Source organism: Neofelis nebulosa, chromosome 13 (assembly GCF_028018385.1).
Source record: "Neofelis nebulosa isolate mNeoNeb1 chromosome 13, mNeoNeb1.pri, whole genome shotgun sequence".
Lineage (NCBI taxonomy): Eukaryota > Metazoa > Chordata > Mammalia > Carnivora > Felidae > Neofelis > Neofelis nebulosa.
Window position 1 is genome coordinate 33807955 of NC_080794.1, and position 16102 is coordinate 33824056.

General features: G+C 33.4%; 1 protein-coding gene across 13 annotated transcripts in view; it reads right to left on the bottom strand.

The window, feature by feature from the left end:
• Window positions 1-16102, bottom strand: part of HERC4 (HECT and RLD domain containing E3 ubiquitin protein ligase 4) — a 135181-nt gene that overhangs the window by 107873 nt on the left and 11206 nt on the right. The window contains exon 1 of one of the 13 annotated variants that reach the window (XM_058696485.1): window positions 7149-7388. The exons of the other annotated variants lie outside the window; for them this stretch is intronic. Within the exon in view, the coding sequence (XP_058552468.1) occupies window positions 7149-7203 (55 nt within the window). The 5' untranslated portion in view covers window positions 7204-7388. Of the gene's footprint in view, window positions 1-7148; window positions 7389-16102 lie in introns of those variants that run through there. 13 annotated transcript variants of the gene reach the window in all.

The window sequence follows — 16102 nt, forward strand, 5'->3', positions numbered from 1 at the left end:
ATCAGGGTTTCTTCTGAAGCACACTTTAGCTCAGTGTACAAAGCAACTGTTCAATAAAGAAACTAACTGCATCAAGAACATTTAAATTCCTATCTTTAGAGAAATTCAAATGTTTAGGATTACTACCCTGCCATTTTGGAGTGGGAGATTATATAGCCTCTAGAATCTTTACAACTCTAATGATATGTGAAAGTACTTACCTTAAAGTACTGAGTTAATAACTCGTGAAGCTGGTGTATGTAGAAGTTCGTTATACTAACCTTTTGCTTTTTGTATATATTTTTGTGTATACATTTTTATGAAATTATATTGTAGGAACATACAAAACAAGAAACAAAAAGAACAAGATATAACACACTGTCTCCTACCTCCCACAAAAAAAAAAAAAAAATCAAGAAAAGGGCTTATAGGTATGACATCATTTGTTTACATCAAAACATTATCACAAATCTTAATTATGAAGAAAGAAGTAAAATACTCAAAAGATCTGTTCTCTTTCAGAGGCCCCAGAAATAAGTCAATGTCTCTCCAAGACAATCCTCAAAGGAAGTACAATAAAGAGTAGAAAATGACAAGATGACAAGACAAATGAGTAAGACTGGTTGGTTCAATAGCAAATGAAGAGTACTAAATAGACAGCAATGGCCGTAAAATCAAAGGCATAAAAACTCAAGAAACAAAGAAGAAACAATCATTCATACGAAACACTAGTATTTACTGTATACTTCTTATGCTCCAAACACTGGAGACACAAGGAGATTAAAACAGATTCCTAGCCCTCAAAGAATTTACAGTCTATAGAAAAACAGGTGAGATAAGGATTGTGATTAAATGCTAAGATAAAGATACACAAAAGGCACCATGGGAACATGAGATATTTATTAAAGCCTTAAAAGATACCAGGAAGAATTCTAGAAGACAGTAACACTTAACACTAAATCCTGAGCTGAGAAAAAGGAAGAGATTCCATGTAGCCATTTGAGAAAATTCTTATAGCAAGACTAACTAAAAGCAAAGTGAAAAGACTAGTAAGGAAAACAGGGAAACACCTTATTCACACTTCAAAGAAATAATCTCCCCAATTTTTAAAGACTTAGTTGGGGGTGGGGGGGAAGACCAGTAATTCAGTGAAAAATGGACAAAAGATGTCAACTGATAGTTCACAAAAAAAGAAATAGAAATGGCCCTTAATCATATGAAAAGATGCTCACATTGGTAAGAGAAATGCAAATTTCTCAAAACTACATTGAGAAGCCAGTAATATCTTCACTTAGAAAATTTATAAAACCATACACTTCTAATTTTGTATTCTTCCACATGGGTTAACCTTCAAGCATAAATGTTTACATTCTCCCACAGAATGGGAGAAAATAATTGCAAAGAATACATCTAATAAAGGACTATTATCCAAAATATATAGAAGACTCTTAAAACTCAACAATAAGAAAAACAACCCAATTAAAAAATAGGCAAAAGAATTAAACAGATACCTCACCAAGGAAGATATACAGATAGCAAGTAAGCCTATGAAAGGATATTCCTACATTTTATGACATCAGGGAATTACAAATTAAAATGAGATACTACTATACATATAGTAAAATGGCCCAAATCCAAAACACTAACAATATCAAATGCTGGAGAGGATAGAGAGCAACACAACTTCTCATTAACTGCTGGTGGGCATGCAAAATGATACAGCCACTTTGGAAGACAGGTTGGCGATTTCTTACAAAGCATACTCTTACATGATCCAGCAATCACACTCCTTGATAGTCACCCTAAGGATTTAAAAACTGAGGTTAACAAAAAAATCCATACATAGATGTTTACAGCATCTTTATTTATAATTGCTAAAACTTGGAAGCAACCAAAAATGTCCTTTAATAGGTAAATAAACTGTGGTACATCCAGATAATAGAATATCATTCAGCAATACAAAGGAATAAGCTATCAAGTCATATACAGACATGGAGGAAACTTAAACACATATTACTAAGAAACCTATCTGAAAAGGCTACATACCGATTCCAAATACATGTATGATCCCAAATACATAACCTTCTGGAAAAGGCAAAACTTTGGAGACAGTAAAAAGTTTAGTGGTTGCTGCAGATTAGGGGGCAGGGAGAGATAAATAAGGAGAGCATAGAGTATTTTTAGGGCAGTAAATAAAGGTAGTGTGTATGATGACCATTACTATTCTATACAATACTATGTGTCATTATGCATTTGTCAAAACCCATAGATTGTCATACAACACAAAAAGTAAACTCTAATTAAACCATAGACTTCGGATGATGTCAACGTAGGTTTATTAATGGTGATAAATGTACCACTGTGGTACCATTGTGGATAGTGGAGGAGACTGGCTGTGTGGAGATGGTGTATATGGGAACTCTCTGTACTTTCTGCTCAATTTTGCTATGAACCTAAAACCACTCTAAAAGATAGTTTATTAATTTAAAAAATGTTTATAATAAAACTCAAAATGTTTCATAAAAATTCTAAAGTTTGATTAACAGTCTGCTGGGGAAAAAAAAGCATTCTCATATATTGATAATAGAAGTACAAAAAGAACAACCTTTATGGAGATGAAATGAGGCAATACCTAACAAAACCTATGCATTTACCTTCTGGACCTAGAAATTCCATTTCCAGGAAATTACACCTAAGTACTGAAGGGTAACAGAATATGCTGCTTTGATACATGATTCTTTTGAGCTCAAGGACATGAAGAAGAAATACATACAAGAAAAGCTCTCTGCCCTCTCCCCATATGCCTAAAAGTAGGACATAAATTTGTAAAGGTACCCACCTCTTCCCTCTGTACCAGGAAGGACAGAAGTTAATCACCAGATACAACTCTAAACCCCTATCAGCTCAGAGATGGCACCAGGAAAACCTACATAACTACTAACTAACCCTTAACTTCCATTAGTCCACCCATCTATTTATCTTCCCACAATTTGCCACCCCAGAAACTCAGTCATTTTTGTTGTTACTTATCTAAAACTTTACTGTTCTTTTAAGATACTATGTAAGCCCATGTTCTATCAACCCTGTTACTCATCACTGAGTGCTCCCATATCTAAGAGTAATACATGTGTTAATAAACTTGTTTTGTTTTTCTCTTGTCAATATGCCTTTTGTCTAGGCCCCAGCTGGAGAACCCAGGATAACAGAATACAAATACAAATACGTGTGTATATGTGTGCACGTGTGTGAACATGTATATTTATATGTATTTGCAGCACTGTATATAATAAGACTGGAAGTATTCCAAGTATCCATCAACAAAGGATTCCATCTACACACTGGAATACTATGCTCTACAAAAAAAAAAATAATAATAATAAAGAAACTACATACTGATATAGAAAGATCTCAAGGATATATGAGCAAAGAGTAAAAAATATCAAGTATGGAATACTATATGATTTGCTACTTTTTGTGTAAGAAGTAAGAATAAGAACATATATTCGTACTTGCTTATATCTACATAAAGAAAATCTGAAAAGATATACAAAGAAACTAATAAACATATGTAGGTGATGCAGGTAAAGGGGAAATACAGCAGTCAGATGTAAGAGCAAAACTTCACAATGTGCATTTGTATTACCTTGATCTTTGAACCACGTGAATATATTGTCTATTCCAAACAAAAAATAAAATTTAACTTTAAAAATTAAATAGAACATTAAAGAAAATAGTTAAAGCCATGTATTGAAACCAATGTTTTCATTTTAAAACTGACCTACTTTAATTTTTTTCTACATACTAACAACTCAAGACAAATAATCTTGGTTCTTTCAGAAGTTTAGTGCCATCAAATTACTGAGATACTATTCTGAGAATGGATAACTGCTTCAGAAATACATTATTAAAGAAGCATAATAACACAGTTATACGTCCTGGGAATAGCATTAAATACAGGCTTCTCAGACAACAAATACACAAAACTATAGCTTCTCTGTATGAATTTTTTTAATTACTTAGTTTTTCTCAATGGCTCATCAAAATGAATAGCCTCAACCATACCCCCAACCCCTAGTCTGCTAGAAAGTCAGATCAATAGCATACTGAGACATTTTACATCTAATGAAATTAGATGGCTGAATGCTCAAAACGAGAGTCAATAAGCAAGACTGAAGGAAAAATAAATGAACCTAGCAAAACAACAACAAAAAATTCACTAGAAGCCTAACTCGATGCCCTGTGTGAGGGGGAAGAAAAAAAGAAGTCATATCAAACCCAACAGGTAACATTTATTATTTACTATGTACCAGGTACTGTGCTACTTTTAATCACCAAGTTACATTTGGCTTTCAAGGCCAAATTAACACAGAAAAGGGAGGAGTAAGTGGGGATTAAATTCACTTCAACTAGAGTTAAGTATGAATATATAAGGAAGAGGACAGATGCAAAAACAACAACAACAACAACAACAAAAAACAATTTGCCAAGCAAGCCCATTAAACAGTTGATTCCTTTGACAAAGAAGGACTACAAGATGTTGGAATTATGAACATATGATGCTAAACTTGATGGAAGAGTTTTAATAACACCACATGACCATTATAGTCAATTATAGCCCAGAAAATACGTTATCTCTTTAAAAATATGTAAAACAGATAAAACATGTGGTAAGTGTTGTTGGTCATTATGTTATTCTTTCCACCCTTTTTATGCTTCAAAATGCTCACATAAAATGTTTGAGAAAAGTAACACTGTTCATATCAGCATTGATGGCTCACGAGAACATTTAGTTTTGGGAGGCACCAAAGGGCAAAAAAAAAAACATAAGTGGTGGAGATTGCCTTGGGAAAGAAAAAATACACTTCTCAGACACAGGAGCAAAAACAGAAAAGATAAAGAACTAGAGGCACGTAACATATCTATCTTGTAAATATTAACAGCAGATATATTCTAAATACATCCCTAATAGGTGCCAGGTCGTTATTACTTCTGGTTCTTCTTATACTTTACATTGTTAAAATGCAGTATTTTTGAAAACTAATGGTGCATTTTAGTAAGGAAGAAAAGGCCATTATCTTTGCTCCATACATACAAATATAGTCATTTTTAGACTTATGAAAACCAATTAAAATATTCAACCTAATGACAATTTTAATTTCTACATCACCTATTTCCTCCCAATTACCTCTGGATGTAGATCTGATTTCAGCATTTATTCATAAACAAACTGCATCAAATGAATTTTGTTGCAAATATTTTTTTTTCAATATATGAAGTTTATTGTCAAACTGGTTTCCATACAACACCCAGTGCTCATCCCAAAAGGTGCCCTCCTCAATACCGATCACCCACCCTCCCCACCCTCCCACCCCATCAACCCTCAGTTTGTTCTCAGTTTGCAAATATTATAAAAGAAGAAAGAATAATGCTGCACAGCCTTTTAGCAATGTAGGATAGGTCCAGGTTCTTGATGCAAAATGTTATATGATAAAATCCTTCCTCTTGAAAAACTAACCTATTTCCTTTGGGACCTAAAAAATAGACTCGCCAATTCTTGAGTTTGTGAAAATTCATGTAGAATATCATCTCCAGACTCACTGTTTAAGAGTTCACTTGTACAATTTCATTATCATCATACAGTGATGATACCTACATTCACCTTCTGATTTGTCTAATAATTGTGAAACATCCTCCTCTGTCAATTTTCTTTTGTCACTATGGATAGAAAATGAAAAATTCTGCATTCTCAATTTTATATTTGTAGTCAATGAAAGCTACAAAAAGAAAAATAAAAGCTACAAAGATGGGACTCCAGACTTCTTTTGTATCTTCTTTAAAGGCTGGTGCAAAATTCTGCACAATGTATGAAGAAAACGTATGTTAAATATTGAGGATTTCACTGCACCATCCTTCTAGGAAACTCCATAATTGTTCCACTTACCATCTTTGTCTGCTTATTTAGTCTACTTGAGAATATAATCAATTCTCATTATTGGCAATAGTTATGTTCTATAAAGTTACCACAAATACTTGCTCAGCAAATACGAAACAGTGCCCCTAGGGATAATACAGGATTAGGCTCCCAGAAAACTGATCACATTTTCATAAACTGATCAACACATAACCTTGTTTTATATGTGTTTCTGCTTAAAGACATCTTATATACTGTTGATTCACTAACATTGAATTCACAGCCAACAGCACCCTAACTCATGCCCCAATGTATTATCACAGCCTTCTTGTGCTTAGGAACACTAGACAGCACTTCAGTATTATGCTCAGAGGTCATTTTAAACAGTGAAATGACCAAGAAAAGTACAAAAACATAAAAAATGTGGTACAAAAGGATACTTGTTTACAGTATGAGAGCTGAAACAAGAAGGCAGAGCACTGCTTTGCTGAATGTCAGCTGGGAATGCACACGTCAGGAGACCCAACTATTTTGCAGCAATGCATATGTGCATGTCCAGGAATGACCATAAAAAGGCCTCATGGGTATTAACTGACTACAACCTAGGTTGATTTAATAACAGTACACATACACACTTCTTAGCAACCAATCACAGAATACACAAGATGGTCTATTAGGAGTCTTTGCTAACCAGGGTTTAAACCTGATACTAAGATATAATCATCAATAATATGTTCTGAGAATCTTGTAAACAAAAATAAACAGTAAAGAATATACGGTCTTCTCAAAAAAAAAAAATGTATTGCTTTTTGGATTTAAAGGCAATAAATTCTACAGAAACACCATTATAGTAACATATTCACAACTAGCATCTCTTAAAAACTACTTCTTATTCAAAATTCTAAAACATCTAATTTGAAGGAAAATATAAACATTATGTTACTCTGTATCCTCTTTCACCTACAGATATCAAAATCTTGTTGTTACAGGATAGTGTAACTCCTGTTACACTATCCCTAAATGCATATGTTTAAGTCCTAATCCCCAGTATCTCAGAACGTGACTTTGCTTAGAAACAGGGTCACTGAAGATATAATTAGTTAAGATGAGGTCATACGGGGGAGGAGGGTAGGTCCCTAAATCTTCAAAAGGGAAAATGTGGTCACAATTACACAGGGAAAATACCATATGAAGGAATGCCTAAGACTGCTAGCAAACCACCAGAAACTAGGAGAGAGGCCTTATAGAAGGAACCAACCTTGCTGACACCTTGATCTTGGATTTCTAGCCTCTAGACCTGTAAGATAATACATTTCTGTTACTTAAGCCACCTAGTTTGTCATACTTTGTATGGCAGCCCTAGCAAATGAATACACCTGGGTAAATATTTTTAGGTTCAAAACATTCCTGTCAACTTGGCCAAGTATTACCATCTCTGTTTTCTAGGCAAACCAAAGAAAGAAATAATTTATTTTGAATAATTCAATCACAGGTAATTGATTTTAAAATTTGGAAGTTTCTAGTTTACAATTACATTATTTCCATGTCAAAAGATTAAAATAAATGGAAAAAAGTATTTAAAGAATTGGCGAAGGATAGTTCTCTAAACAATCTTCAAAATATAAGCCAAATAAAAGTTGGCAATATGTATTTTAATTTTTAACATACATGCCTCTGACCCAGAAACTTTCATTTTAGGGATTTACTATAAAATAATGTTTACTGAATTACATTTTGTACCCGGGGAAAAAACAACAACAGGAAATAACCTGATTTCCAATAACAGGTAGGTACATAAATTATGGAACATTCATGTAATACAAATTGATGCTCCTACACTGGGAGTTATATCTAAGTGATGAATCACTAAATTTGACTCCTGCAACCAATATATTACATATATTAACTAGCTAGAATTTAAACAAAAATTTGGAAGAAAAAATTGATGCTTCTATTAAAAAGAATGTATACTAACATGAAAAAAACAGAAATATACTAAATGAAAAAGCAAAACCACAAAACTTTTGTATATACAGAGAATTGCGTACTTTTATATAGGTATAAAAAATACAAAAATATAAATAGTAGTTGTCAGCTTTAGAATGTCAGGGTAAAGTGGCTTCCACTTTTTAAATCATATATTTCTATTAAAAAAAAAAAGATTACATGTATCATTTTGGTAATCAGAAAAAATAAAAGGCTTTTTTCCAAGTATAGCTAACCCTCAACTTATAAATGACCCTCAAAACTCTAAGGAAATAACTAACCTGAAGTAACAGAAGAAACAAGGTATAGTCAGGTACTGTTTACCTTTAAACCATGATCTATAGTTAAGTTAAACGCCCACATATATCTTTCTTAGGCTTTCTGGAACAGATAAAGTAAGAGAGCTAAACAAGCCATGAAGGGTAGAGATAAATTTCTGACATCCAAATTTAAAACTCAAATGAATTTTTCGACAGAAAATACTATAAAGGTCAATTAAATATAATTACTGATAGATTATTATACTTAGTTAGAATTATTTTAAAGATTAGTTTGAAAATCTACTTATGATCTAGCAATATTTCTATAAGCAAAGAAAAATTTGGTTTTTAAAAACACCATTCATTCATAAATCAGGGACTATGTGGTATGAAAGTACAATTACAACTGATCCAAGTCCACAATTATCTTTTTTTTTTTTTAATGTTTATTTATTTTTGAGAGAGAGAGATAGAGTACAAGCAGGTAGGGACAGAGAAAGAGGGAGACACAGAATCCAAAGCAGGCTCCAGACTCTGAGCTGTCAATACAGAGGCTGACACGGGGCTCAAACCCACAACCGTGAGATCATGACCTGAGATGAAGTCAGTTGCTTAACCAACTGAGCCACCCAGGCACTCCCACAATTATTAACTCTTAATGTGGTCAAGTTTAATGAAGTTCTACATATATTTAAAGGAAGGAAGGAAGGAAGGAAGGAAGGAAGGAAGGAAGGAAGGAAGGAAGGAAGGAAGGAAGGAGGAGGAAGGAAAAGGAAGGAAGAAAGAAAAAGAAAGAAAGAAAGAAAGAAAAAAAGAATTCCAACAAAGGCTGAACAACTATCAATGTTTTATACAGGGAACAAAAATCTTTGCTGATATTGTTCAAGTTATCAGGGTCTAAAAAACAATATTGTTATGAATAGCAACAAGCATAGCAATTTGATAACAATTTAAAACTGAGGTCCGAAGGAATATACACTGTTAAATAGCTAATTTCAAGAAGTACCATTTCAATTTCTTACTAAAAGTTTAATTCTATCAGAGCTTAAGTTTCAAAATCCTCTGTCCTACCATGCCTCATTAGTTGCTATAAATATAGGTTTCCTTTTCCCTTCTCTCTGAATAACTCAAAACTCTAACTAGAGCAAAAGAAAGTACACTAAAAAACTGACTCTAAAAATTTTAAGTTTGCAAGATACCACAAAATTTTAAAAGTATTATATAATTTCATTCTTATTTAAAAATATATCACACACAGCCCCAATGTATATACAGAGAAAATACTGAAAAAATAAATACTAAATTGTCAATACTAGTTATCTACAAGTAGCTTTTACTTCTCTTATTATTTAAATAACTATACATGTAGTTGATGCATTTCATGATTTTGATTTTTAATTTTTTTTAAATGTTTATTTATTTTTAAGAGAGCACAGGTGAGCAGAGAGAAAGTGAGACATAGAATCCGAAGAAGGCTCTAGGCTGTGAGCTGTCAGCATTGAGAGCCTGATGTGGGGCTTGAATCCACGAACTGTGAGCTGATGACCTGGGCCAAAGTCAGACACTTAACCAACTGAGCCACCCAGGTGCCCCTATGATCTTGACTTTTTAAAGATTAGGACATTAATCACTTGGGATTAGTGCACAGCACCAATAAATAATTTATAGTGGTTTTTTTTTCTTTTTACGTAATCATTACTAATTTTGTTACAGAAATAATAACCACAAGGCTACTTCACTCAAGGCATATACTTCTCTCTTCTTAAAGTGAAATTATTGTTTATTGACACTTTGTAAAGGATTTGCAATATAATGCACATAACAATAAAATATAAAACAGATGAAGAATTAAAGAAATAAAACTAAATGTCTAAACTAAATAAAAACTGAAACTGAAAGTTAAATGAAAATGTTTATTCTCTAAAATTACTACCAATAGGAATTTGGAATGATACAACCTATAGTCACCAAAACATTTTAATGAGTTCCCAGATAAAATCTAAAGTTAACATAAAGTAATTTACATGTCTCAGTTGACAGCCCACAATAAAAAATATCATAAAATTAGAGTTATAACTAATTAGATTACAAAATTCTTTATGATGGATATGTTTACAAGTTCATAACTCTTTCATGCATTCTACTACCTACAGGTGTACAGTTAACATACATAAAGAGCTTATGTGCCTGGCACTATGTTAAATATGTAATCTCATTTAATCCTCATAACACCATGAGGCAGGTGTGTACCATCATCCCTACTTCACAGATAAAGGCACTAAATATAAACATTTCCCTATTTATTGAACTATTGTGCTTTTAACATTTAAATAACAAGGTATTAATGTTTTAATAATTTATTTTCAAAATTACTTAAAATTTTGTGAATACTTATGGCTTTCCAACATTTTTCTTTAGAAAAGTCCTTTCTGGATGTCTGGAAACCACTGCAATTAATTGCTTTGAAGAGAAAAGAAGTTGAAATGTAAAGTCCCCAACATAAATATCAAACAGTTGCTTTAACTTTCTTTTTAAGACAAGCAAGAATGAACCCTCAATATATTACCAGAGTTTTTATTCTGTGTTTTCTTAGAGTCTTCATTGGTATAGATGGCACCTATTCATCACAGGGCCAATTACATTAACTATATTTTCTTGATTTCTGCATTCTTAACACTGACATTTGGGGAGCAAGAGACTTACAGACCCCAGAAGAGATGGCCATTCCCAGGACTAACTAATTCCTAAAAGTGCTCGCTTCGGCAGCACATATACTAACTAATTCCTAAAGATAACAACTTTGCCTACCAGCACACTGTTCATATGCAAACCAACCAGTCCAGAGTTTATACTACCAACTATCTCCTTATCTAACTCTCACACACCAAGCCAGTACCTCCCTCACCCTAAATCACCCCAGGGCCAGGGACGAGGAAACTAAGAACCAACCCTTTTAGCCCAAAGCCTGGAGGAATTAACCTAACTAGCCAATCCAAACTGTTATTCTGCCCAGTCTTGCCTTTCCCAAGAAAACCCCAATAAAAGCCACGAACTAAGATGTCCCTATGCTCTTGTCTTCTGCTTCCTGACTACCCTAGTGTTCTCCCCTATGGCTTTGTGGCATCTGATCCTCTCTCTCTGGGACCTGAATACGATAAACTTCTTCCAACCCTCATTCTTGTTTCCTCTTATGGCCACACTTTACCATATCATATGAAACATGTATATTCTTACAATTTTAAGTTTTCTAATTTTGGTTAGAACACAGCTGATGGCCATCAAGCTTATTCAAAGAACCTACAATTTTCTCTTCCTATGGTACATCCAATAAAATACAATGATCATGTGTTCATTCAACAACCCCCTCCCTGGGTTTCTTCTGTGTGTACCATAGTGTTGTCACTATAGTACTAAAGCTAAAGTGTTAAAGGTTTCTACCCTTTAAGAACTGACATGGTATAGAAGATTTTTATCCAAATAATTCAATATAACAGGAAGACAATAATACAACTTAATTTACTGAATGCCACATAACTGTACTTGACACTGCACAAAATATTTGATCTGAGTTCTTACAAGAGTGACCACAATGATACAGGAATGTCCTTCAGCTGAGCAATATTCAAGAGACAGAAATGGAAATATGCCATAGAAAGAATAACCTGGAATTACCAAAAAGGATAGACCGGAGCAGGGATATCAGCAGAAAAGCTATTGCCATTGTTTTTGCACAGATAGTAATGGTCTAACTAGGAAAAAAAAAAAAAAAGAATTTTAGCTTGAGATAGGAGGAAGCTAAGGGTCTGAGAGTTTAAAATAACTAGCTCAAGGTCAAATAGCCTTTTGCAAAAAAAAAAAAAAAAGAAAAAAGAAAAAGAAAAAAGAAACAAAGAAAGGCAGACAGACAGACAGACAAGACAGAGAGTTACTAAAATATCAATCAGTAAGATTTGGCAACTGAGTCAATGTTGGTGTTCCAGACTAGGAAGCAGACCCTAAGATGAATCTAAGGTTTGAACCTAAGTGAATTCAAGAAACATTAATAAAGAAGAGTTGTTTTTGTAGTTTGTTTTGGAGAGATGGAGATGGATAACTTACAGTACAACTGTTTCCATTTAAATGTTCCTCTTTTCTCCACATAAGTTTTATAATTTCAGAAATATGTATATTTGTCTTCCTTGATTTTCTCTGTCTTGCAGTCATGGTGCCCTCATGAATGAGATTAGTGCCCTTTCCCAGAGAGCTCCCTCACCCATTCTGCCATTTGAAGGCAGTGAGAAAATGACCATTTATGAACCAAGAAGCAAGTCCTTCCCAGACACCAAATCTGCTAGCACCTTAATCTTAGAATGACTAGCCTAAAGAACCATGAGAAATATACATGTTATTTATTAAGCCCCTCACAATATACTAATTTTATGGCAGTGATCTGACTGGACTAAGACATCTTCTAATTATTCATCACTGAATTAACTTTTGAAAATAAATGATAAATCTAACCTCTACCATTTACGTACTTCTTACAGGAACAAAAAAAGCATCTATAATTCTTTTATTTTTCTGTATCATTACATCTTTAAGTCTGATGGTAAAGGAATCCAATTCATTTTATATTGTGCTCTAATATAGCATTACCTGTAAGTATCACAAACATAACATTTTTTTTGAAATTTTGGCCTAATTTTTAAATATGAGCCCCAACAAGGTAATAGAACACTAAACGTAAAGAAGTATTTTCATGCTTGATGCAATGTCTGGGACATTAGCTGGAAGGCACAATTGTCGAATAAATGCCTGAAGTTTTGTTACAAATGGAAAGATATGTATTGCCTACGTAAAGGCAAATATGGAAATAGCATATAACCCACTTCAGTGTAAGGCAGACCTAAAGTTAAATTCCCACTCTAATATTAAGGGTATTTCTCTTTTAAGAAACATTTAGAACACTCATGACATGCCAGGCATTGTTCTTTTCACTTTTATGTGTTATCTCACTTAATCCTTACAACCATCCTAGGAATTTGATATGATTATCCTAACAGAAAAGAATACTTAGGTGCAGAAAGGCTAAGCAATATGTGCAAGATAACATAGCTAAGAAATAAGAGTCAGAATTCAGAATTTGTATCTAAGCACTCTAATTCCAGAGCCTACCCTTTAAAAAATGAATTAAAAAATAATATAGATTTACATTGTTAAAAAAAAAGGGGGGTATGCAGTAGAAATCTAGGTCTACCATCCATGTCCTCCACCAACCTACTTCTCAGCCCTTATCTTACCTCTGCACCAAGGTAACCACTGTTATTAGATATATGTATTCTTCCAGGGTTTATTTTAATGTATCCATATGCAAATACAAATGTACATTTTTTCACATTTTATCTAAAATATAGCTTTCTATACAATGTGCTATACCTTGCTCTTTTTACTTAATGTATTTTAGAAATCTTTACATATTAGTACACAGAAAATTCCTTTACTCTTTTCACAACTACACAGTATTACAACACATTGATTGAACAATTTATTTTACCAGTTCCCAAAAGACAGTCCGGAGACTGTTTCTAATCTTTTTCTATTATTAACAATGTTTCAGTAATATGTCAATGTGTCATTTTGTACAGGCACAAATGGAGTTATCAGAGCACAAGTTATATTCTTGCACTTCTTGGAGAAAAAGTATGTGCATTTGCAATTCTAACACATACTAGCAAAATACCCTCATAATGCTTATCAGTTTATACCAACAACCTATGAACACTTGTTTACTGACAGCCTCACCATACAGAGTATATAGCATGCCCCCCATCCTTATTCACGGGGGATATATTCTGAGACCCAATGGATGCCATTTTGAAACCATGGATAGTACTAAACCCTGAATATACCGTTTTTTCCTATAGATACTTAGGATAATGTTTAAGTTATAAATTAGACACAGTAAGAGATTAATAATAAAACAGAACAATTATAACATACTGCAATAAAAGTTATGTGGTCTCTCCCTCTTTCAAAACATCTTAATTGCAATGTACTCACCCTTCTGTGAAGATGTGAGATGATAAAATGCCTATCGATGAAATGAAATGAGGTGGATGATGTAGGCACATAACATTAGGCTACTACTGACCTTCTGACATCAGGAGGAACATCTGCTTCTGGACCTGCAGATGACCGTGGGTTACTGAAATCTCAGAAAGTGAAACCCTGGATGTGGGCTGGAGGGTCTACTATATTATCAAAGTTAAGGATTTTTGCTAACCTGATATGTAAAAAAAAATGGTACCTCAGTGTAGTATTCTGCATTTCTCTTAATGTGAATGAGATTGAAGAGTATTCATTTAAGAGTCATTTGTAAAATGTTTCCCTTTTTGTAAACTGCCTGTTCATATCCTGTGACAATGTTGCTACTGGATTGTTTTCATCTTATCAATTTCTAGGACTGTTTCATATCTGGGAAATTAGCATTTTTTATTGTAATGAGTTGTAAATATTTTCCCATTCATCTTTTAACTTGTTTACACAGTGATTTCTACCTAACAAAATTTTTTTCATGTAGTTTACTTTTCTATACATCTTCACAGTTCAGTCAGAAAGGCTTTCCTTACTCCAAAATAATAAACAAAATTGTCCATGTTTTCTTTGAGCACATTTATCATCACAGTCTTTACATTTAACCTGATTCATTTGGAATTTACCCAAATATATACATGGCATGAGGCAGTAATCCAATTTTTTTTGTTCCCTAGATGATGTTCCTACTTATTCCAAGATTATTTACTGAATAGTCCCACTTGAATTTTTTCCCCATTTGATTTGAGGTGATTTGGGTCTATGTCTGGGCTTTATATTGTTTTCGTGGTTTGATACGTACTTGTGAGGCAGTTTTAACTATTAAGACTTTAAAAATAAAATGTTATTATCTAGTTACATATTTCTGTTCTTATTTTTCAGTTTTCCTGAGCTGCTTTATTTTTTCCATAAGACCAAGAGAATCCATTTATTTAGCTCTCCTCCCTCCCCCCCCCAACAAAAAACACTTGGTATTTTTATTACGATCACCTTAAATTGACTAATTTTAGAGAAAACTGACAGATTTGCTTAGGTTGAATATTCCTACCTACAAATGTGGTTTCCATTTGCTTAAAATTTTTGCATCCCTTAGAAATGCTTTGAGGTCTTCTTCAGTAGTCTTGCACATTTCTTAGGTTATTCCTGGGTCATTTTATCTTTCTCTTGCTATTATAAATGGTGTCTTTTCTTCCATTATTGGCATCTAATTGGTTCTTATTTTCATTGCATTTTAATTTTGACTTTGGACAAGTTATTTAGCGTCTTAAAGTTTTATTTACCCTCAACAGCAAGACTGTGCTAATATTTACCTGGCAGGGTGGTTTTAGGATTCTGGGATAACATATAAAGGATGTAACACAGTGCCTGGCACATAATGGTAGTTACCGTTATTATTTTTAAACATCAATATTCCATATCTAAATATATTCCAAATAATACTTCTCATTAAATTTCTCTCCAGTAATGAGGTTTGTATCTTTCTTCTCCCTTTACATTATCATACCAACTTCTAAAGTATTCCCTTCCCTCCACATTTCCAGTTGCAGAGACTTACTCAATTCCTCAACTCAGTGCAGAAATAGACCTATGTTCAGACAGAGGTAACACCAACCTGTCAGGCTTTTACCTAATTACTTCCAGAAGATAAGTGTAGGTCCATGAAGTCCATTTCTGTTAGAAAGCCTACTTATGCAATCTATAGGTAAGCAATCCCTGAATCAGAAATCACAAAGTATACATTTGCTAAGTGATAAATACTTGGGACCAATTATGGGAAGCAATCTAAGCTCTACTTGAGTTTCGTCCTGCCATTCTAAAACAAAACAAAACAAAACAAAACAAAGCCTTCAAATAACTCACAGGTAAAGCAGCTAAACTTTGCTCCAATTGTTTT